Source organism: Helicoverpa armigera, chromosome 18, assembly GCF_030705265.1.
Source record: "Helicoverpa armigera isolate CAAS_96S chromosome 18, ASM3070526v1, whole genome shotgun sequence".
Classification (NCBI taxonomy): domain Eukaryota; kingdom Metazoa; phylum Arthropoda; class Insecta; order Lepidoptera; family Noctuidae; genus Helicoverpa; species Helicoverpa armigera.
The window spans coordinates 9,926,641-9,948,771 of record NC_087137.1 but is presented as its reverse complement, the minus strand read 5'-3'; the positions used below and the strand labels follow the sequence as shown (position 1 = coordinate 9,948,771).

The 22,131-nt window shown below is 36.3% G+C and overlaps 2 protein-coding genes across 2 annotated transcripts; both read left to right on the top strand.

The window, feature by feature from the left end:
- Positions 1–301: 301 nt before the first annotated feature.
- On the top strand, positions 302–11,599 carry LOC110381435 (fatty-acid amide hydrolase 2). Its single transcript, XM_064039160.1, has 12 exons — positions 302–461; positions 4,839–5,086; positions 5,332–5,458; positions 6,275–6,446; positions 6,832–6,956; positions 7,340–7,429; positions 7,832–7,980; positions 8,303–8,385; positions 8,746–8,932; positions 9,324–9,446; positions 9,742–9,879; positions 11,330–11,599. The coding sequence occupies exons 2-12, from the start codon at positions 4,856–4,858 to the stop codon at positions 11,471–11,473; spliced, it is 1,569 nt and encodes a 522-aa protein (XP_063895230.1). The 5' UTR covers positions 302–461; positions 4,839–4,855; the 3' UTR covers positions 11,474–11,599.
- A 533-nt stretch (positions 11,600–12,132) lies between these two features.
- Positions 12,133–22,063, top strand: LOC110381432 (phosphoglucomutase). The gene is made up of 10 exons (XM_064039134.1): positions 12,133–12,507; positions 14,213–14,294; positions 16,248–16,447; positions 17,000–17,156; positions 18,222–18,410; positions 18,898–19,098; positions 19,571–19,778; positions 20,205–20,388; positions 20,721–20,800; positions 21,071–22,063. Exons 1-10 carry the CDS (start codon positions 12,268–12,270, stop codon positions 21,207–21,209), a joined length of 1,680 nt encoding a protein of 559 aa, XP_063895204.1. The 5' UTR covers positions 12,133–12,267; the 3' UTR covers positions 21,210–22,063.
- Positions 22,064–22,131: the final 68 nt, after the last annotated feature.

Genomic DNA, 22,131 nt, shown 5'->3' with positions numbered 1-22,131 from the left:
TTTTCTACATTTGACTGATAATACGATGACTCAAACCTTACGATAAAAGGTCTATCTAAACTGCCCTTCCAGCACGTGAATTTCATTCTAATAAATAGTGATAAAAAGATAGACCGAAGTAACTATTAACGTAATCTGTGTTAGTACACCCAAATATTTGGACTTATAACCGAAACATCGGCCCATCTAATCAGATTATGGACCCGGTATAAGATAATGACACATCATTTTGTCATCTCATCGTTCAAAGGTCTGTATGAATGCACAATATAGACTACCGGTATAAAATCATGACGAAAATGATAATGTAATAATGTAGGCGGCCGCTCACATATTTTATTTAGTTCCATCCGAAACTCGCGGCAGTATGCACGTGTGTCTGTGATTAAAAAAAAAAGTGAATTCTTTCTGGAGTTTTTTATCTATAACTACGTTTACGCGGGAACCGGATCTTTAGACATGTGCGTTTGTATTATTATTTTTTTATTTGTTTATTATAACCTGAAGTAAAATTTACAGTATCGGAAAATTTTGGCGGCTGCAATAATCGATTTGTTTACCGGTGTTTATGGTAGTACCGGTTAATTGATTCACGATGACATAATGAGTAGAGTACTAAGCACAACATTTGAAGTAATTTGAATGGTCAGCAAGTTAGTTTCTAAAATGCAAAAAAAAATATATAAATACAATAAAGATAAAAATATGTACTAAAAAAAAAACTAAAACTAAAAGGCGTCAAAAAAAATTCATCCCCAGCACTGTCGACTGGGAGCGTGCCCAAAGAAAAAAAACAAATGAGAAATAATGTTTTTTTGTTTTGTTGGCTAGAATAAAAATGGTCATGGCCTAGGTAATCTAGCCTTGTACTATGGTGCTAGGTACAACTTACAACATAGATTATGCATCTCATCTCAGTCACGAACTTGTAACAATTGTCTACCGCAAACATAACATAATTACATAACATATGTAGATAATATCTAATAACTGCACCTACCACTGCTATTTCTCCACCACCCAAAGGTAGGTAGACTGGGAGAAAACGCCTAAGGCGTTAAGTCCGCCATTGTACTATTTGTGAAAAAAGTATTATAAATAAATAAATAAATAAAAAAACATGGCTTTCGAGCGGTTAAAAAAATATGTTTCAACTTTTTATCGACCTTTCCCACAAATAGATAAACAATCTTGTCTTCTATTATAAACAATCTATATCTACCTATAGAAGTAAATAATTGGCCTACCTATCTATAAAATATTGAGTGCCAAGGTCAATTTATTTGTGATTTAATTACTCATTATCAAATTGAAGTTGGATTATTATTTTGGATTACAGAAGATAAGGTAGGTACTACCTATCTATCTACTGAAAGAGAGAAAAAAAAACAAGAAAGGCAACAAAAGGATATTGAAAATGAATCCCATTTCGTGATTAAAAAATATATAATACTATCTTCTTTAAAAAAAATTGTTAGCCAAGTATTTTGCGAATTACTATTTGCCAGTTAATTTATTCTAATATAAAGACTTGTGGTACCTACTTGTGTATTATAAACAAATGGACCAGCTTACCTATACCTAGGTGCCTTTACCTACACCTGAGTTACCTATTTATAAAAATAAGCTGGCGCTCTAGGTAGATTATCCAGAATCCAGACGCCAAAAGGCCTTACGCGCTTACCGTTGCCTCAGATGACTAAATAAGTTTTACAACTGTTGCGGTTTCATCACTGGAATTCCAATTTTCTATACATTACGAGTACGATTACGGGATAGTCTATTCATGCGGTGACAAGTAACTGTACGGAAAACCAATGTAAATGCAGGTGCAATGCAATTAAGATTTGCCTACATCTAAAGTGCGTCATACATCAGTGTCATTATCGCATTAACATGTAATAGTGCGAACTTTAAGTCAAGTTACAGTGCTATTACTGTTACTTGTAAGTTACAAGTTGTAACTTCATCATCATATCAGCCTTTTTTGTAGTCTCTAATAAACACTAATGGTCACTCTTACTCGACGCGGATTTGCGATTTCGGACTTCTAGTCATTGGGGTCCAAAATATAGAGAGGAACCTGCTTAGACAGTATCGGACTTACCAGCAAAGTCATAAAAGAGGCTGATGGTGCTTAACCGTTAGGCCTCCTCGACTTCGCGAAACACAAAATATAGGTCTAATCCAAAAGTTATATACAACATCCATAAGTCTAAGTCAAAAGGGAGCATTTTGGGGCTGCTGCCCGTTTGTAATTTTGATGTGAAAAAGTGCTAATCTAATTAGCCAAGAATAAACGATTTGATCTTTGACTTCTAATTCAGAGGGACAAATTATTTGACGGTAACTGCGACTGTAACTGTTGTATATGTCACCGTAAGATTACAAACATCGTTAGATTACAATCTATCTCGAGAGATTGTAAACTGTCGAATTATTGTGAATCGTAACATCTGATTGCAATTTAACGCATTATTTTTCGCTATATTATAATCTATCGATGAGAAATTGTCAAATTGTCAACTGTCCGAAAGCTCTCCCTGATTGGTCAGTCTTTTTGTAAGATCGACCAATCACGACCAGCCATTCTGTTGCCATGGAGTTCCCGTAGAGTTAGGAATGAATTTGTCTAAAGTTAGGTACCGTTGGAAGCGACTTTATAGGAAGTTAAAAAGACGACAACAATATGTTATTCCACAAAAATAGCTTCCATTACACTAAAACCGTTCTACTGATGCATTTTTTTGCCCCGATAGCGGTAACATCAATTCGGTTGATGACCAAACCAAGAGCGCATTATCTGCCAAGTTGAATAAACTTGCAAACAAAATTATCAATTATTATAATAATATTTTTCTCGGAATTTCGTGACAAAAACACCTTACGTTTTTGTTGATGACAATAATATTTTTGACGGTGATAAAAATACCTCAGTTTTTTGTTGCATCTTGCTATTTTTTTTTTTAATGGCCTTATGCAAGTTTGGAACTTTCCAAGTGACCATTACCTAAGGAGGTTATCGAACCTTGATTGCTATACTTCTTGCGCAAACGGCTGTCATGCATCGAGGCACATTTGAGCGTACCCACTTACGAGACGCGAAGAAAGTCAGGCTTTTACCAAATATGCTTTATTTTTATATGAAAGCATGTTCATTGTAACCACAGCTATGAGTAACAGTTAGGTGACGTAGGTAAATGCAATAAAAAACCCGTTGGTTGCAGACAAAGATGTTAGGTGAACAATAGCCTTATTTTGTGTTGCCGTGGTTGCTTTTCACCATTTCTTCTTCACAGTAAAAGACATACTTAGTAACTAGTGAAATGCGGGTGTAAACTCGACCTCCAAAAAGATCTGATTTTCAGCCTACTTTGAATAATTAAAAAAAAATCTTTTAGTAGAGTTAGCTTCCACCAGCGAGCGGTTTCAACCGCGTCCTGTGGTTCATTTACAACCTTTACATAACAAAGTACCTTTATGTAGCCTTCCTCGATAAATGGACTATCTAACACTGAAACAATTTTTCAAATCGGTGCATTAGTTCCTGAGATTAGCGTGATCAAACAAACAAACTCTTCCTATAGACACCTACCGCACTGAAAAGTAAACATATGTACGTAAACATAGAAATGGGACATACTAAATCACTTAAACCACTTTTATTTAACACGAAATTTATAATATTATACCTGATTTCAAAAGCACATAGGTGAGTATTTACATTAAGCAATCAGTACTAAATACTTACCTACTTGCAAATCCAAGGACAAAGGTCAATGTCGAGAATCGAATAAATACGTAGGTGGTAGGTGTTGAGCAATCTTCACCGGTATTTATATAGATAGGTAGCTTAGTAATATCTTCGTTGAGCTGGGTGTATTGTTATCGTTTTTGCATTTTGCAGCAACAATTGTTTTATTTATGCATCGGTAAGCGATAAATGCATTGAATTAGGTACAATGATCATAATATTCATAATACATATTAACTTTTAGGAGCGATTACGCTAAAATTTCTGAATTGATTGAAATGAAACTTGGCTTAGATAAGTACATGTAGTTGAGAGAGTATAGCTGAGATAGGCTACTTCTATCCGGGTGAGGTGTCGAAGTTAGAGCTCCTGGGATGCGAGTGGAAGCTAGTCATAGCCCTGCCCCCCTTGATCGTGTGATCGCGACTTCCATGTACGGGGTTCCGGGTCCGTTTCCTGGATGGCCCCGAAATTGCCTGAAACCTTTAAGCAGCCCCGAGTCTGGAAGATGATAGTGTTACAACCACCTGAGAAAGCACGTAAAACTGACCCTAATATTACTCAGAAAAGCTTGGTTAAAATTCCACGTCAGATGAATTTGGAAACTCTAACACTTTGTGGCGTCCACGGCCGATTTCGCCCACGGTGGCTGTTCTCATTTAAGGAGATCAGCCAGCTGCACAGGACATATTATAGTGCACGAGCATTTGCTCAGACACAGGTGCGCTCCCTAGTTCTTCACTCTCATAACCCTATGGGACGGCAATCATAACCCTATGGGACGGCAATCCGACACGACCGGAAAGAGATCAGGCGCAGGACCGACATTTACGTGCTTTGCCATGCACGGGTGAATCAATCTCCAACTTCCAGACTACGGGCTGCTTTGTGAAAGTTAAGTACTTAAACTTTGTGAAAATTTAAGAAAACCCACAATGCGATTTCGGCCCGACACGGGAATCAATCCTGAGACACTAGACCAACGAGGCAGTCTAATCTAACACTTTACACTAGGCTTGTAACCTGCCCACCCGATAAGAAGAGCGATAACAAAAGCAGTAACCAAATTATTTTCTTCAAACAGAAAACCAACACATCACCATGAATAAGACTTGGCGAGCAGTAATCCTGTACGTCCGCCTGATCTTCGATTTGGCAGTCGACGGGATCTTCTCTCTCTTCTGGCATCGTCGAAATAAGACTATACCACCTTTGGACTTGAAGAAGCATGCGGTACTAACTGAGAGTGCGACCGCACTGGCTAAGAAGATTAGACAGAAGGAGCTGAAGTCAGAAGACTTGGTTAGGGCTGTTGTCGAGAGGATTAAGGAGGTGAGTGTATTTACTTTATTATGATTAGTAAACAGATTATTTTTGGGCCATTAAATTTTGCAATGTGCGGGGGTTCTTCTTACTAACCAACCAACCCACCTTTAAATTAATTGGAGTCAGCAACTCCTTTGTATCATGTTTGTGTTTCGCCTCTTCCAAAACAACCAAATCATATCTATCCGATTTCTGCGACTTGAAGAATCTTTGAAAGTTAGTGAAATAATGAAATAATTGTGAATTTCCAGGTGAACCCAATAATAAACGCGATAGCAGTGGGCCGGTATGACGCAGCGATCGCCGAGGCTAAGGAGGTGGATGCCCTCATCGCCAACGGCCTGCCTGATGCTGAGTTCGACAAGAAACCATTGTTGGGTATGTGGAATTCGCAGTATCCAGAAGTTTACTGCAGAATTCAATGACTTAACTGTTGATTTGCTTAATAGAGTCAAGTCAATGTTATGTCAAGTTCCTATCTCGAATGTTAGTGAAATCCGTGTCATCCAAAACTTCGTCATCTTCATCTCGGCCATAAGATAGGTTCACTGCTGAACATAGGCCTCCCGCATTGATTTCTAAAGAACCGTATGGAAACTGCTTGCCTCCATCACTTATTTATTGATTACGAAGGTGTTACCAGCGGTTTTTAAAAACTCCTTGCCGGACCTGTATAAAATATAGCCTTATTTAACCCGGGAGTGTGGCTGCCCAACTCTGTTCAGTAGTTTCGGAGCCTTTAGGATCGGTACATATACGAACAATTATATTACTTCATGTTTAGTAAATCAGAATCAACTCTCTTGTCAGGTCATGGACCACCGAGTTTTTATAGTCCGTTGAATAATGTTCACTTGCCAAGTTAATATTCAAGTGAAGTTTAAAAATAAACTTATTTGCATTATCATGGCTTATGATCGTAATGCTTGGGTAACTTACTAATTACGCTGTATCTTAACAAGTTAAAGTAGAAATGGTTTCATACCGAAGATATTTTCAAAACATTCGCAATTTTAATTTACGTGGAATTCAAACAAAAATGTTAAAAACTTTCCAGAGTTTGAAAAATACTATGCTAAAAACCGCATCGGAATCGGTTCCCCCCTTACGCAAGATAATTACATACATACCTAGAGGTCAAACTGGGCTCCTCCTTTTTTTGAAGTCGGTTAACAGCTGCCCTCATTTTTGCAGGAGTCCCATTCACGACAAAGGAGAGTCAGGCAGTAGAAGGTATGCCCTTCACCTTGGGTTTGATGAGTCGTCGTCATGTGCTGGCCACGGAAGACAGCGAGGCTATCAAGAGGCTGAAGGATGCTGGTGGTATTGTGGTAGCTTGCACTAACCTCCCTGAACTGCTCGTTTGGTAAGTTTATATCAAGTTACCGTAACTCTGTTTAAGTGTTTTGATTAAATAAAGACTTCATCATTTTTGATTGCGTTTGATGACTAAGATCGCCTATTTGAGAAAAATATTCTAAAAAGAGAATCAAAAGGTCAAATCTTCCCAGTTCAGGTTTTAACGGAAAAAACGAAAAGGGTTGTTTTAACGGAAAGAACGAGACTCTCTTAGAAAATTTTATAGCAAAAGTAATCCTATCAAATATTGCTACAGTAGGTACCTATTCAATCATCAAAACGCAAAAATGGATCTTGTTTAATCGAAAACTTCTATGAGTAGATTTTGACCAGTCATCATTTAGGGCATGTAACAGCAACTAGGACTAACCAACACATATTCCATTCAACAGGCAAGAAACCCGCAACCCACTTTACGGTATGACGAACAACCCGCACCACACTGGCAGGACTACTGGCGGGTCCAGTGGAGCTGAGGCTGCGTTAACAGCCTCCTGTGCTACCGTTGTCAGTTTATGTAAGTTCAGCATCATCATCTTGGGTTCAGTAGGTACTACTGAACATTAGGCCTCCCCTATTTATTTCCAAATTGGTTGGAAATGACCTGCGTCCAGCAGTCAGCACCAGAATCAGATCGTCTGAAGAATTTACTTGACATGGATAAAGGATAAAAGCACCCTCATATTTCAATCTCCTGAGTTGAGAAAACGTAATACGGACAAACAATAATTTACAATAAATAATAATTACTAAAGAGTGTACTATATCTATATTATCATTTTAGCTCATCAGGAAAACACTACTTACTACCTATATCACGGAATGTAGATAGATAAAAGTAATAATCACCAATAATCATGCATCATGATGAGTCTACAATTTTTTCTGTAAATGTTTCAGGTTCAGATGTCGGCGGGTCTACTCGTATGCCTGCGTTCTACTGCGGCATGTTTGGACATCATCCTACTCCTGGGACCACTGATTGTAGAGGTACCTATAATACAAACACAGTTTTTTAAATGGAGTAACAAACAAAAATCAGAAAATCATTTCTTTCGATCCGATATATGATATCTTTTTTTTATGGGAAATCATTAAATGAGCCCTCCCGCTGTGGCTGCAGGCTGAGGGAGTGTTAGATTGAAACGCATCATATTCCTTCTTAAGCCCGTTATGTGTCAGCGCCGCGGTAACTCTTTCGAACAATTCCGCAGGCCCGGCAGGCATTCATATATCGACTTAATGATGATCATAAAGATCAAACCACAAGAAAATCAGTAATATAACAAGCTCCGAGTCTAGATTTTATAGCATCTAAAACCTTAAAACTTCCACGGCAGCACCAATCCGCTCCGTGCCATAATTTCTGACAAAGAAACCACTATTTTCTAGGTGTGCTCTTCCGAAATGGTGAGGAAAAAGATTCCATGCTGGCTCTGGGCTTCATCTCCAAACACGTTGAAGACCTCGGACCTCTCACCAAGATTATTGCTGGGGACAAGGCTCCTTTGCTTAAATTGGACAGAGAAATTAACTTCAAGGTACGTTTTGTTTTAGTAGCCTTTAAATATTTATTTGGGTATTTTAAAGAAAGAAGACGAAACTCCAAGGTATAAGGCGGATTTAAATCAGGCTGCCTTATTTCCCTCTTATAAAATAGATTTTTTATCATAATGCCTAGCCTTCTCACAACGATGTTTACTTATAAGTAATTTCTTAAAGCAACTGCATGTATGACTTACGATTCAGCTACCGTAAAGAAAAAATCATAAAATCTCATAAAAAAAGAAGACTGTTATTTGTAAAAACTTTCGGATATAAACTTTGGTGTTCCTGATCATTGTACATATTTCCATGTTGCAGGACATCAAGTTCTATTATATGGAGAAGAGTAAAGACCTTAGCGTTAGCACCATAAGAGCAGATTTAAGAGGAGCTATGAAGAGGTAAGGAAAGATAACGGTAGAGAACTATAAAAAAGACCGTCGATGCAATGGAATATACATATACTTACAGCAGTCAATAGGCATAGAAGTTTCATCATCATCTGCCTAGAATTTTTCGCAACTACATTAAACAATTCGCATGACCGCTTAAACAACATAAATAACTACCCCCATTTTTCAAAGTATAAAGCAAGGGGAATTAAAATTATTGTAATTGTCGCACGGCATATATTCTTCACAGCCCCTGTCAAGTAAAACAAGCGAGCAAGAAATGGTCTACTGCATGCATAAAATTTAACTAGCCTATATTTAAGAAACTCCTCGAAAATACTAAGATACTAACCCATCTTCCATTTCCAGGGTCATAACCCGCATCAGCCAACAGACCATGTCAACAGAGACTGCCCCTCAACCCTACTACCACAAGGCCTTCAACCACATGTACAGCATCTGGAAGCACTGGATGACCAAGGAGCCGGAAGACCTGGCCACCTTGTGCACCAATAATAAGGGATCTGCTAATGGAATTGTTGAACTGCTGAAAAAGGTAAGTTTTCTACTTCTGAAGATGTAAAAAGGGGAGGATGCAACAATGAGCGATCTTCTAAACTCTTTGAGTAAATAAAAAAAAAATGAAAAACTACTTAAGGATGAATATAAAAAAACTCAGCAAAGGACTCACGCCAAACTTGGCCAGGAAAAAGTTGAAGTTGAAAAAAGCCTTGTAAGAGACTTTTTTGACCATGTTTTGACATGCCACACCAATCTATATAAAAAGAGTATTGCTTCTGTTCTACGTGACTATTTTTTTTTAGGTCGGCGTTAGATTATGATTTTCATGTGGAATCTATCTACATACCTCCAGGCCTGTTCGGCCAAATTCGTGCCATTTGCAAAGCCCCTTCAACATTTTAAGACAATACTAACTTCTTTTTCAGATGGTTGGTCTGAGCCGACACTGCCTATTCACCGTCGTGCGTCTGCTTGAACATCAGTACCTCCCGAAGGTTCACGCCGAGTGGGCTGAGAAGATCACTAAGGAACTGAAAGAAGACTTATTTGTAAGTATCCCGTTATTTGAAAGCTAATTAATCGTAAACGAGAAAAATCCTGCCGTGCTGTTTCTCGTCAGCATCATTAGAATCGGTGGATGTGAATTGTTTGCTTTTGTGCCACCCATCTGAGAATCCTCTAGTAGGATAAAGGTTTGAAAGCGCTGTTGCACTGTTTGGGCCTTCGAAATTTCAGCCGAGTGTCTCGCTATAGTGGCTATCTAGATTTTCAGGAAACAATTCAGCCTATAGCGACCATTCTAGGTTGACATTTGACTATTTAACTTTTATTTCGCTGTTCCAGTCTAAACTCGGTGACAACGGTGTACTGCTGATGCCGAGCGGTCCTCAGCCGGCACCGTACCACTACTCCTGCTTTCTGCGACCCTACAACTTCAGCTACTGGGCTATTGTGAACACTCTCAAGTGCCCCGCTACTCAGGTGAGAAAAAATGAAGACATTGAGAATAGAAAGACTTTTCCTTTGTCTTTAGAAGAACATTTGTATCGATGTCTTTAGACGAAATGTCTTTAGATAACAATGAAGCAATTTTTGTTAACTCGGTAAATTCTACCTTCTCAGCAGCGGCGGCCCTAGCCATTGCGAGGCTACGTGCGGCAGGTCTATGCGAGGCCCTTTGTCCTACGTGAAAAGTCTGTTGTGAGCTAGGAGTTATTTTCTTGTTAATAAAAGGACTTACAAGCGGCGCTACCTACGTTAGGTTCGGCTAAAAAAGGATGAAAAAAAAAAAATTTTAAGCTTTGGGTCACTAAAGCACCTAAACTTGTATGTTAAAGAACGGTGCAAGGTGAAGTCGCGAGCGCAGCGAGCTCGAAAATTTTTGAGTTTTGGGACATAAAAGTACTCTAATCATGTTAGAATGAACGGTACTGACAAGCGAACAGCCGCGAGCGTAGCGAGCGCGAAAATTTTTGAGTTTTGGGACATAAAAGTACTCTTATAATCATGTTAGAATGAACGGTACTGACAAGCGAACAGCCACGAGCGTAGCGAGCGCGAAAATTTTTGAGTTTTGGGACATAAAAGTACTCTAATCATGTTAGAATGAACGGTACTGACAAGCGAACAGCCGCGACCGTAGCGAGCGCGAACATTTTTGAGTTTTGGGACATAAAAGCACTCTAATCATGTTAGAATGAACTGTACTTACAAGTGAACAGCCGCGAGCGTAGCGAGCGCGAATTTTTTTTAATTGTTTGTTTAAGGACTCTCAAATTAAACTCGGAATTAAGCACAAATAAAAAGAATCCGTGACTGGATCGAGAGCCAGTTGTTTTTGTTACGTTGGTGTTCCAATTTTTTTGTTAAATTGAGAACTCAAAAAGTAAACGCAGAGTGAATAAGAAATAAATAAAGAAAAATATTTTTTTTCTTGGACCAGATATATATTTACCTGTGCCCTTGTACAATTTTTCCTATTATTTATTATTGTTTGTGTTTTATGTGTACAAAAGTGTTAAATAAATAACTATATGTATTTTTTTATTATATTTTTTTATATTAGTGTGGGTTGTAGCGCGAGGCCCCCCCAAGCGCGAGGCCCTGTGCGAAGGCACAGTTCGCACACCCCTAGGGCCGCCACTGCTTCTCAGTTAAGGCTGCCGAACAGAATTTATTTTTATAAGCCAGTCCTATGATAGGTTATTTTAAGTTCCAGAAAGGCTTTAAACTGACTTAAAGGAAGTCTTGTTCCTAATCCTCAAATAATAAAATTGCAGAGGAGTCCCACTTAATTGGCTACTATTTTACCGACTACAAAAAGAGAGGTTATCATTTCAACCTGTATAGATGTCAGTCATCTTATCCTAGACCTCTTATTTAGACTCCCACATCATCGTACCAAATAACAACATTTGCAATATATTTCCAGGTACCTCTCGGTGTAAACGCCCAAGGTCTGCCCCTGGGCATCCAAGTAGTAGCAGCTCCCTACAACGATGCCCTCTGTCTCAAAGTGGCAGAGTACCTCAGCAAGGAGTTCGGAGGCGCCGTCGTGGCCTGCAAATATAAGTAGAGGATGAAGAGAATATTTGTGTTATTTAATTTTATTCTTAATTGTATGCTTGGACGAATGTGTGACGGTTATTTTTAAATTTTTGTGTACTTATTTGACGAATAAATATTTTAGACTTTTTTTTTATTATTTTGTATTTTTATTTTCTTATACCAGACAAATAATTCATAGAAAAAGAGGGTATGGCGTATATACACGGGTGCACAAATATTATTCTCCACTTATTATCCAGTCTAGTCCTTCTTCACAAACTGCAGAGAAATAAGTATTGTGCCACTCCCGTCATCCCGTGCCCTGCATGGTACAGGGAAGCATGTTCTACGTGTAAATAAACATGTGGCATTATTTAACAAACATGTAATGATTACATACTAGGTATGTGTTATCTGTTATCTAAACAAAAACATCAAGAACACGTTTTTCGAGTTCTGCAACTCTTGCTTTTTGGAAGCGTTCATTGAAAGTGTTGTACTCGATGATAAAGTTGAAAACCTTGATGTTTTGTTTTTAGAAACCTTTTTTTATTACTAATTAATGTATTATAAATATTATTGGAGTAACTGGGATCAATTTCTTAAAGTTAATTGGAAGTAAACAAACTTTGCATTATTTTACGAACGCATCAATAAGATGACCTTGTTATGACATTGGTTTGACACTTCTGACAATAGTTTTGTAATAACTTTTGCGCGATCTTTCTGACCTTAAAAACTCCGATAATATAGTATGTTATTTAATTGGAGTGGAGCGTCGGAGTAGTTCGTATTGTCTAGAACATTATTTCATTTATAAAGATGCCTAGTGTGGTTACTGTGGACACTAACCCCTTTGAGGGCCAAAAGCCGGGAACAAGTGGTTTACGTAAAAAAGTTAAGGTTTTCGTTCAAGAACACTATACAGAGAACTTTGTGCAGAGTATTTTGGATGCGAATAAAGACTCCTTGAAGGGTTCCACGCTGGTAGTTGGTGGAGATGGCCGGTATCTCGTGAAAGAAGTCGTAGACAAAATTATCAAGATCTCGGCTGCTAATGGAGTGAGTATTTAAAATAGAATAAAGATAGATAACCCTGTAGTACCCTGATAAACTCTTTAATATTATATTATAGTAAACTCACTTTATATAGTACTAATCTTACATTATTCCTCACAAATGAGATATACAGATTTTATATTTTTTTCTCAATGAGAATTTATTAATATTCAGGCTTATTATTCTTTTTCTAACATTTAGTAATGAGTCTGTGGAATAAATATTGATGTTTAGATAAAGCTACGTCTCCTTAATTTCCTTAATATTTGGTTAAAGTTCAGAAAACAATATTACTATTAAATAACAATGCATCACCACATCTTATGTGTTGTATTGGCTATAAATTTGAATCATCAATAATTAGTAAAGTTTTGACTGTTATGTATATTCTTCTGAGATTAAAATAAAAAATGTTGCCCGACTTTATGCAATAGTTGAAAGGAAAAGTACATTAATAATACAAAAAAATACATATCTATACATAACAGTACGTATTTCAGACTACATTCACTATTGTTGGTTTCTCTATCAAAACTGCATTCATACAACATTTACACAAACATAAAACTATTTTACGTACATATACTTAAGTTTGATATCATATTATTTCTTACCATACAATAAGAGCATATTGTTCGCTTACATTATCAGTTAATTAAGATATTATTACATTCAGCGCAGTTTGTGATATATATTACTATATTATAAACTGGATAGTTTGTATATCTATATAGAGATGGTTGTTCCTCATTAATGCAATCGCTTTCAGTATGTTTGTAATATGTTATCCAACTAATAAAAAGTGTGTATGTATGTATCTTTGTTTGGTCTTTGGTTCCTCTTTCATGCAATAACTACTGAATGGAGTTTGATGAAACTTGACAGAATTATTGCTACCAATTGAATAAAGAGAAAAAATATTTTTTGATTTCTTGTTTGTACCCTGAAGGGGCAGAAACTACTGAAGTGTTTTGTAAAACTATTTCACTCTTGGAAAGCTACCTAAAGTAACAAAAGCTACATTTTATCTGGATGGAGTAGTTCCCATCCGAGGAAAATATGGATTGATTGCCTGAAAGAGGACATGAAGCAGAAGGGAGTGGATGTAAGTATGACGTCTGACAGAGAGGAATGGAAGAAAAAGACATGTTATACCGACCCCAAATGACTTGGGAACAGGGCAGGAAGATGATGATGATGAGTAGTAGTTCCCACAGGGCATGTGGCTTCTTTTTATCTAGGTGCAGCAAGTACTTCTCGAACTAAGGAACCAGTTTATCTCGGTCTTCAGTATACTATCTTCAATCTTGTTTATCAATATAAATCATGACAGATATAGCTATTTTTACATAATTACTAATTACAAAGTAGGTACAAGGTTTGTATGACTAGACATGTAAAGACAGGTAGTAACTGAGCAATGATTTAGCATATTTTTGAAGATTCATAAGTATGATTATAAGATAAATTTTCCTTAGTTTTAATAGATAACCATTGAAAATCAACTTTATAGTTTTGAAGATAAGGTTGAAATTAGAATAGTTTGGGTAAACCTAACTAAAATGATTTATTTTTATGATTGTTGTATATATGCTAATAAAAAATTAGGAAAGGGAAAATAGGAATTATTTTGTATTGTCTACAGATCAATTTCTGTTCAACATACAAGTGCTGTTGCATATAAAAAGAGGTTTTTTGTATATTTTAGGTGGGAAAACTGCTGGTTGGTCAGAATGGCATCCTGTCAACTCCTGCCGTCTCCTGCATCATCAGGAAATACAAGGCTCTTGGTAAGACGTCTCATTTTTGCATAAATATCAAGTTTTAGGATCATTAAATTAGAGTTACGCCAATAAGTTCTAAGTATAATAGATTACACTTACCTTATTGGCGTAACAAGGTGGACAGACGACCTTATAAAGGTCGCCGGAAGACGCTGGATGCAGGTCGCCTCCAACAGGTATCTGTGGAGATCTAAGGGGGAGGCCTATGTTCAGCAGTGGACATCCTATGGCTGAGATGATGATGATATCTATTATCCTGAATTACAATTCGATTTTTATGCGACTTTTAGAATGTTAATAAAAACAAAAAAAAACTGAAAGTAATAACCAATATTTCACATTACAAGAGGCATTCTGCGTTTCGAGAGAACTACGTCTCGCCATCACCAATAACCATGCAAAATATCATCACAATTGGATCAGCCGGTTTAGCGTGAAAGCGTAACAAATAGACAAACAGACAGCTCGAATTTAGATAGGTAATTTTAAAGAGAAACTAAAACGAGATTAAACTTAAAATTAAATAAAAAACCATTAAATAAAACGGACAAAACCACCTTTCTAGGAATAGTTCTCGATGAACGATGTTCGTGGAGCGGTCATGTTGAAAAAGTGTGCGGAAAAATCGACAGATTTGCATATGCTTTGTGGCGATTAGGTAATGTTTCCACAAAACAGGCGACTATGCAAGCCTACCATGCATATGTCGCATCAGTATTAAGATATGGCATTTTAATATGGGGAAACTCGGTGCATGTTGGCAGAGTCTTTATCTCACAAAAACGGTGTATTAGAGCTATTTGTAATGTGGATAATTTGACATCATGCAAACCACTTTTCAAACAGCTAAAAATTCTAACACTTGCCTGCATTTATATAGAGGAAGTTTGCAAATTTACAAAATTATATGAAGATGTTATGTTTAAGAAACTTGGTGATGATTGCACATTTAACTGTCGATTCCCAAAGAAATTAAATTTACCATTTATGAGAACCGAATTGTACCGTAGAAATTGTTACCCAATGTGCATTCGAATATACAATAAGCTACCATCCCGCATTAAAGACCTACCAATGAGTAAATTTAAGAGGTCCCTCAGAAATTGGCTTATTGATAAATGTTTTTATACAGTCAAAGAGTACCTAGAGGAGAAATAGTTATAATGTAAAAGGATTGTAGGTACTTTCTTAGCTATTAGATAATAGAACTTAAGATAAATATTTGCATAACTAAATTATAAGTCGAATATAGTGAGACCATATTATTTATTGTATCGACCATCATATTGTACCTATATTCTGGCAAATAAATAAATTTCATTTCATTTCATTTCAAAAAGATTACAATATGATATTATCGTAAATCGAGAAAAATATATTGTATCTAATTGTGCAATATTTTTAAGGCGTGGTGTATTTTATCAAAAAGCAATATTATCATTTGATCAGTTTTCATAATGTAGGCATGATATAGCGAATAAAATCACTGATATGAGACTATATTGACGTATCAATGACGTGTGTGCCTGTGGAGGCTCGTCATGCACCTATAATAGCAAAAATACTTATCATCACGCCTTTTTTTTTGCTACACCACTTAATTCGCGTTATAAATTGCTAAATCATCTTTGCCATTTAGGTTTAAACTAGCTTCCCGCACACGAAAAAAATGCCTATAGCCTTCCTCAAATGTACTATCTAAAATTGGAAGAGTTTTTCAAATCACACCAATAGTTGCTGAAATAATCGCTTTCAACCAAAGAGAGGAATTTTATGAAATTTGTGCCGTTAATGTCACAAAATAGGTTCAAATCCCTATGCCAAATTAGACTTTTCTGACTTAGGTTTATATTATTACCTGAATGTCTGACTCTTCCGCATTATAATTGAAAAGTAACAAGAGTAAAAATGAAGGTAAAACTTATTTCTAAATTCTTAATTTTCTTAACTTTTCCACAGGTGGCATCGTACTCACAGCCTCCCACAACCCAGGCGGCATAGACAATGACTTCGGCATAAAGTTCAACTGCGCTAACGGAGGCCCCGCCCCCGATGGAACGACCAATCAGATCTATGCGCTAACGACCGCCATCAAACAGTACAAGATTGTGCCTGATCTTGTCTGTGATATTAATAAGATTGGTGTCAGTAATTATGATGTGAGTATATTTTGGTTTTTCTTTGGTCTTAGCAATGGATAAGCTACTGTTTGTCAGTGGTTTCACACGCTTAACGTGGTTACTTCTGCACTAACCCGGATAAATTTCTTCCTCGATTAATGAGCTATTAACACTGAAAGATTTTTGAAATTGGACTATTAGTTCCTGAGATAAGCGCGTTCAAGCAAATAAAAGCTTAAAGAAATTCTGTTCAGCAAGTACATTGTTTAATTTAGTAATTTCTAAATAACTTCCATATTGTGTAACAAATGCGATTATATAGATGGATTATGATATGATGCGCGGTTCTTATAAGATAAAATCTCATATCTTATCGATATTTAAATTAAGAATATTCTAGTCAGATTCGTTTGTTACCAACTTATGTAATTTATTTTGCACTGGAAAATCTCAATTTACGATTGAAGAAGATCATGTGAAATGCTTCACAGTACCTATTCACATTTACAAACCGCTTTAAATATTTTTTGGTAAGTTATAAAAAAAAGTCAATCAAGTTAATAATAAATACCTAATTATTTTTCGTCCCAGATCGACGGCAACAAATTCACAGTAGAAGTGATAGATTCAGTGAACGACTATGTGGCTTACATGAAGGAGATATTTGACTTCAACAAGATCAAGGCTTTGATCCAGGGGACTGAGAAGCGCAAGCCGTTTAATGTACTCATTGATTCTATGAATGGAGGTAAGTTCAATAAATAATAATTCAGTTATTTAATACTTCTACACATTTCGTACAAGGTGGACTTAACGCCTTAGGCGTTTTCTTCCAGTCTACCTTTGGGTGGTGGAGAAATAGCTGTGTTAGGTGCAAAGATTTATTTTATAAAGGGAATTAAGATGTTTTCATTTAAGTTTTAATTCGTTTGAAATTAGACAAGTTAAAGTTTATAGATAAGTTATTTAAGGAACCGCCTAGACCCTTTAAGGTAACAATTATAGAGGTAATGTGAGACAGAGGTCAAAAAAGCATTATTTTAGTGTTTTATTTTTTTATGGACTCGTTAAAAAAGAATATGCATTTCGGTTACTAAATGCGAAGTTTTTTCTTATTAACACCATTCAAAGAAAACTTGAACTAAATACTACAGTATTATTTATTTGTATTATTATAATCGTATATCGTGACCTGGGGTCAACAGTGTAGGTATCAACTATCAAGCGAGTTGCCAAGGACTATCATTCATGTTCCACAGACGAAAACATGCGACATCACGCATATTTATCTAATCACTTAGTTTAGGAAATCAGCGGTTTTTTGACCTAGATTTTTTTTTCGAACTTAGTACCTACAAAAGAATCTAGATACTTATTTATAACTATTATCGTTGTGGTGTGTCGTATCTTGCTGGTTTTGATGATAGCATTTTTTTGGAAAACATAATAATCTAGAAAATGTGCCAAATTTTAAATTATGCGAAGGACTGGTACTGATAATGTTTATGTACCTACACAGATTATGCAGAAAACATAATTCTGCATAATGTATGCAGAAAACAATGACCTTTGTTTTCTGTATACAATGCAATTAAGAAAGCTTACAAAGTTCTGCTACATTGAAAATACATATGCTATTTTTATAAAAGAAATTGTATTTTGAAATTGACTTTGCTGGCTGTTCCACATGGTTCCATCCTGAGGATACTTCCCGCACCCGGATATTCCAGTAATACCGAAAGATACCATAGGTACAGAGAGAGTTACTTTCACAATTATAATATTAGTAAAGATTAATTCTTTCATCCCTCAGTAACGGGCCCCTACGTAAAGCGCATATTCCTAGACGAGCTGGGCGCCAAGGAAGGAAACGTGCGTCGCATAGTTCCGCTCGAAGACTTCGGGGGCGCTCATCCGGACCCCAACCTGACCTATGCAGCTGACTTAGTTAATGCGGTGAAAGGGGGGGACTATGATTTGGGAGCCGCTTTTGATGGTGATGGTGAGTATTTTGGTTTATTTTTTAATGTTATTTTGTGAAAACATATGTATCAATGGCATGGAAATCTGTACGTCTTTTCACACTCAAGTGTAGAGAATAAAAAAAGCATAGTTCGTATTATCAATAGATTCTAACTTCTATGTAGTTGTATCAATTATGTTTGCTTGTTTTTATTGGATATATAGTGAAATATATGAACGTGAAAATAAATGTAGTTTCATAACTTGACTTTTATAAACTGAATTGTAAACATGAATGTAGTTTAAGACCTTGGTTCTTAAATTAACGTCTTATTTACAATGATATGCCAAAATTCGACACTAACCGAATATAGGACAAAGTTCTAGAATGACACCTTTTACAATAAATATCATTTTTATCAGCCTATTTCATCTTAGTCCTCAAATTGACAGCAATTTTTCCTAGTATTTGTCACTACACCACATGTGGTATCTTTCTATATATTAATTTTCTTAACTTCTCCCAGGTGACCGCAACATGATAATCGGTCGCGATGCGTTCTTCGTGACTCCCTCCGACTCTTTAGCCGTACTAGCGAACAATTTGCAGCACATTCCGTACTTTGAGCGCACGGGCGTCCGCGGGTACGCGCGGTCGATGCCGACGGCCGCGGCCGTGGATAGAGTCGCGGAAGCTACGGGACATGAAATGTTTGAGGTGCCTACTGGTGAGCAAAGTTCTATAATAATTGATGATTAGTTGTTAGTAAATATCTGATGCTGTCAGAAAGCCATAAAAATTGTGTCAATGTTATTTGCTTTTCTATGATATCATAAAACGACTTGCAGATATAACACAATATTTACCAACCGATTAAAGAAAAAAACTGCTTTTTAAAACCCTAATTGCTCTCTAGATTTTAATCGAGCACCCATTTAATCTTAAACTGCCGATATAATAGAAAGGCTAATACACAGGCATTAATTTTAAAGCCTAAAAATATTTTGGTAAATATTTAATAACAAAAATGGGCGTTTCTACGTCACGGTCATTCCTACTTCTGATATCAAGTGGTAAAATGGCTTGTCCTTAAAATGGAGGAAGTTCAATCTAAACCTAGATTTCTCAAATTTCCTTGCATGGAAGAAGCATGTAAACGAAAATACTCAAAAGTTTCACAACCAAATATTTTCCCCCAGGCTGGAAATACTTCGGCAACCTAATGGACGCTGGTCGCCTCTCGCTCTGTGGAGAAGAAAGCTTCGGCACCGGCTCTGACCACGTGCGGGAGAAGGATGGGCTCTGGGCAGCTCTCGCCTGGCTGTCAGTGCTGGCGGCCACCGGACTGTCCGTCGAGGATATACTGAAGGCGCACTGGGCGAAGTTCGGCAGGAATTACTTTACCAGGTTAATGACAATTCTGCAGTATTTAGAAATCGTTTGCTTAGGAAGTCTTGTCTATCAGAGGTACCAAGTCTATGACTCTCCCGATTGTGATATTTTATATTTTCGAGAGGACTGCTTTCACCAGATAACTGAGAAATTACTCAGAAGCAAGTGAAATAATATCCTCAATTTGGAGAGATTTTCTATACACTACTACTACATGGTTATAGACTACATGGTTACGAATAAAATGTTGGTATTCTTTGTAAAGAAAACTGTAGGTCGGCAAAAATAACACCAACAAATAAACGTGAAAATTAGCAAAGGAAACTTAATTTCCAGAAAGAAAAAAAGTATAAAACTTCACAAGGCATTTGACAGAAACAGTTACCATTTATTAAACAATGTACCTCGCTTAAACATAATAAATGTATCTTCTCCCCACAGATACGACTACGAGGAATGCGCCAGCGACCCCTGCAACGAGATGATGCAGACTCTCGAGAAGAAGATCACATCTCCCGGCTTCGTCGGCTCTTCTCACAGCAGCGGTGGCAAGACTTACGTCGTGAAGCAAGCTGATAACTTCTCTTACATGGACCCTATAGATCAGAGCGTGGCTATGAAGCAGGTGAGTCTTCTTGTTATCAGAAGTATTGCTTCTTGTAAAGAGAAGATGGGAAGATGTATGTTGTTAAGTTAGCTGATGATCTTTGAATACGCTGACTCGATAGAACAGTGTTGCTATGATAGTTTCCCACTTATTAAAAGGGCAAAAAATTAAATTTTTGCATATCAAAATTTGAGAATTAGGTTAAGGCATACTCTTCTTGCAGATTTATATTTCTCTTAAGTAATTGGAAAATGGTTTTGCTAAATATTTTGCACGATTTTTTGACTCCATAGTGATTTATTGCATTGTCTGTTGTACACGTGATAATTCTATGTTTATTTCAATCACAGGGTCTCCGCATTATCTTCGAGGATGGTTCCCGTATCGTCCTGCGACTCAGCGGCACTGGTAGTTCAGGAGCTACTGTCAGGTATGTTAATACTACTAAATAAATACAAACATCCTTGTTGAGAACCTCCGTCTCTTGTTAAAGTCAGTAAAAATGCTATTTTTGAAAAAACTAATCTGTAAGTCTACAGAAAAAATAAGTGTGATAATATAGTAAATGTTTGATAAAATGTCATATAGTTCAGTAAATGCATGAAATTATTTTAAAAAATCGTTATTTAAGTACGTATCTTAACTGAAAGAATCCCTTGATCATATGCCTCCTGATAATAAAAAATAACTTCTATTCCAGATTGTACATAGACTCGTACGAGGCTACCAACGTGTTGGGCGACGCGCAAGTCATGCTCAAACCTCTGATAGACGTCGCGTTACAAATCTCCGAGCTAGCCAAGTACACGGGACGGGATGCACCCACTGTTATCACATAAGTTCATATATATATATAAAAGACATTATAATATAATGCCCAGTTGTTATGTACCAAAAATATGTAAAAATCAAGTTTTGTAACAGATTCAATGTGAAATATTTTAGCATTTTTTTAAATAAGTGTGTTATGATTGAATATACGCATGCATACCTAAATGACAAATGAACGTTACTATAATCATCGGCAAGGATATTGAGCCCTGACCTTCACCTGCGCAGAAGTGATATATTGGTTTATTGCCTTAAGTGAACAGTGCGCAAAGCGATCCCCACTCTTCCGCCGAGAGCTCATTATCCGTGCGCATAACTATAACATTTTGTACTTTTTTATATGCCAAATCAATCATAGGGCAAACACCTATTATGGGGGCCGATTATTCAATCATCGATTTTTCTATCGGCTTTAAATGTCACAAACTTGAAATAAATGCATGGAATTTTCCTTTTTTTTCTTAAGAACACATAATTTTGTCTTGCCAAAAATTGTATATTTTCTACAAGATGCAAATATAACTCGCAAAGTTATTTTTTTATTTAAGTTGTACGGAGTGTTGCCAATATATTTAAAGTTAAGAAATAATATGTGTATATTTCTTATTTATAAATAGTACCATAAATACATAATTCACTTTAAAATAAGTAAAAGTTTAAAGTTTATTTATAAACATTTATTTAATCACAAAACGAATTATAATAAGTAATACATTTTGCTATTTTTTTTTTATATTTACATGTTATATGATTTTCTAATTGGATTTTGTTCTTATATGTAAAAAAAATGTTGTTTTTATACATTATGTCCATTGTTTATAAATTAATAACCTATTTATAAAATAAATGTTGTTTAAATTAAAATTACATTTAGTTTCACTTATTTCAATAACTATGACTAGATATTCTTTTAGCTTTGGTATTTTTTAA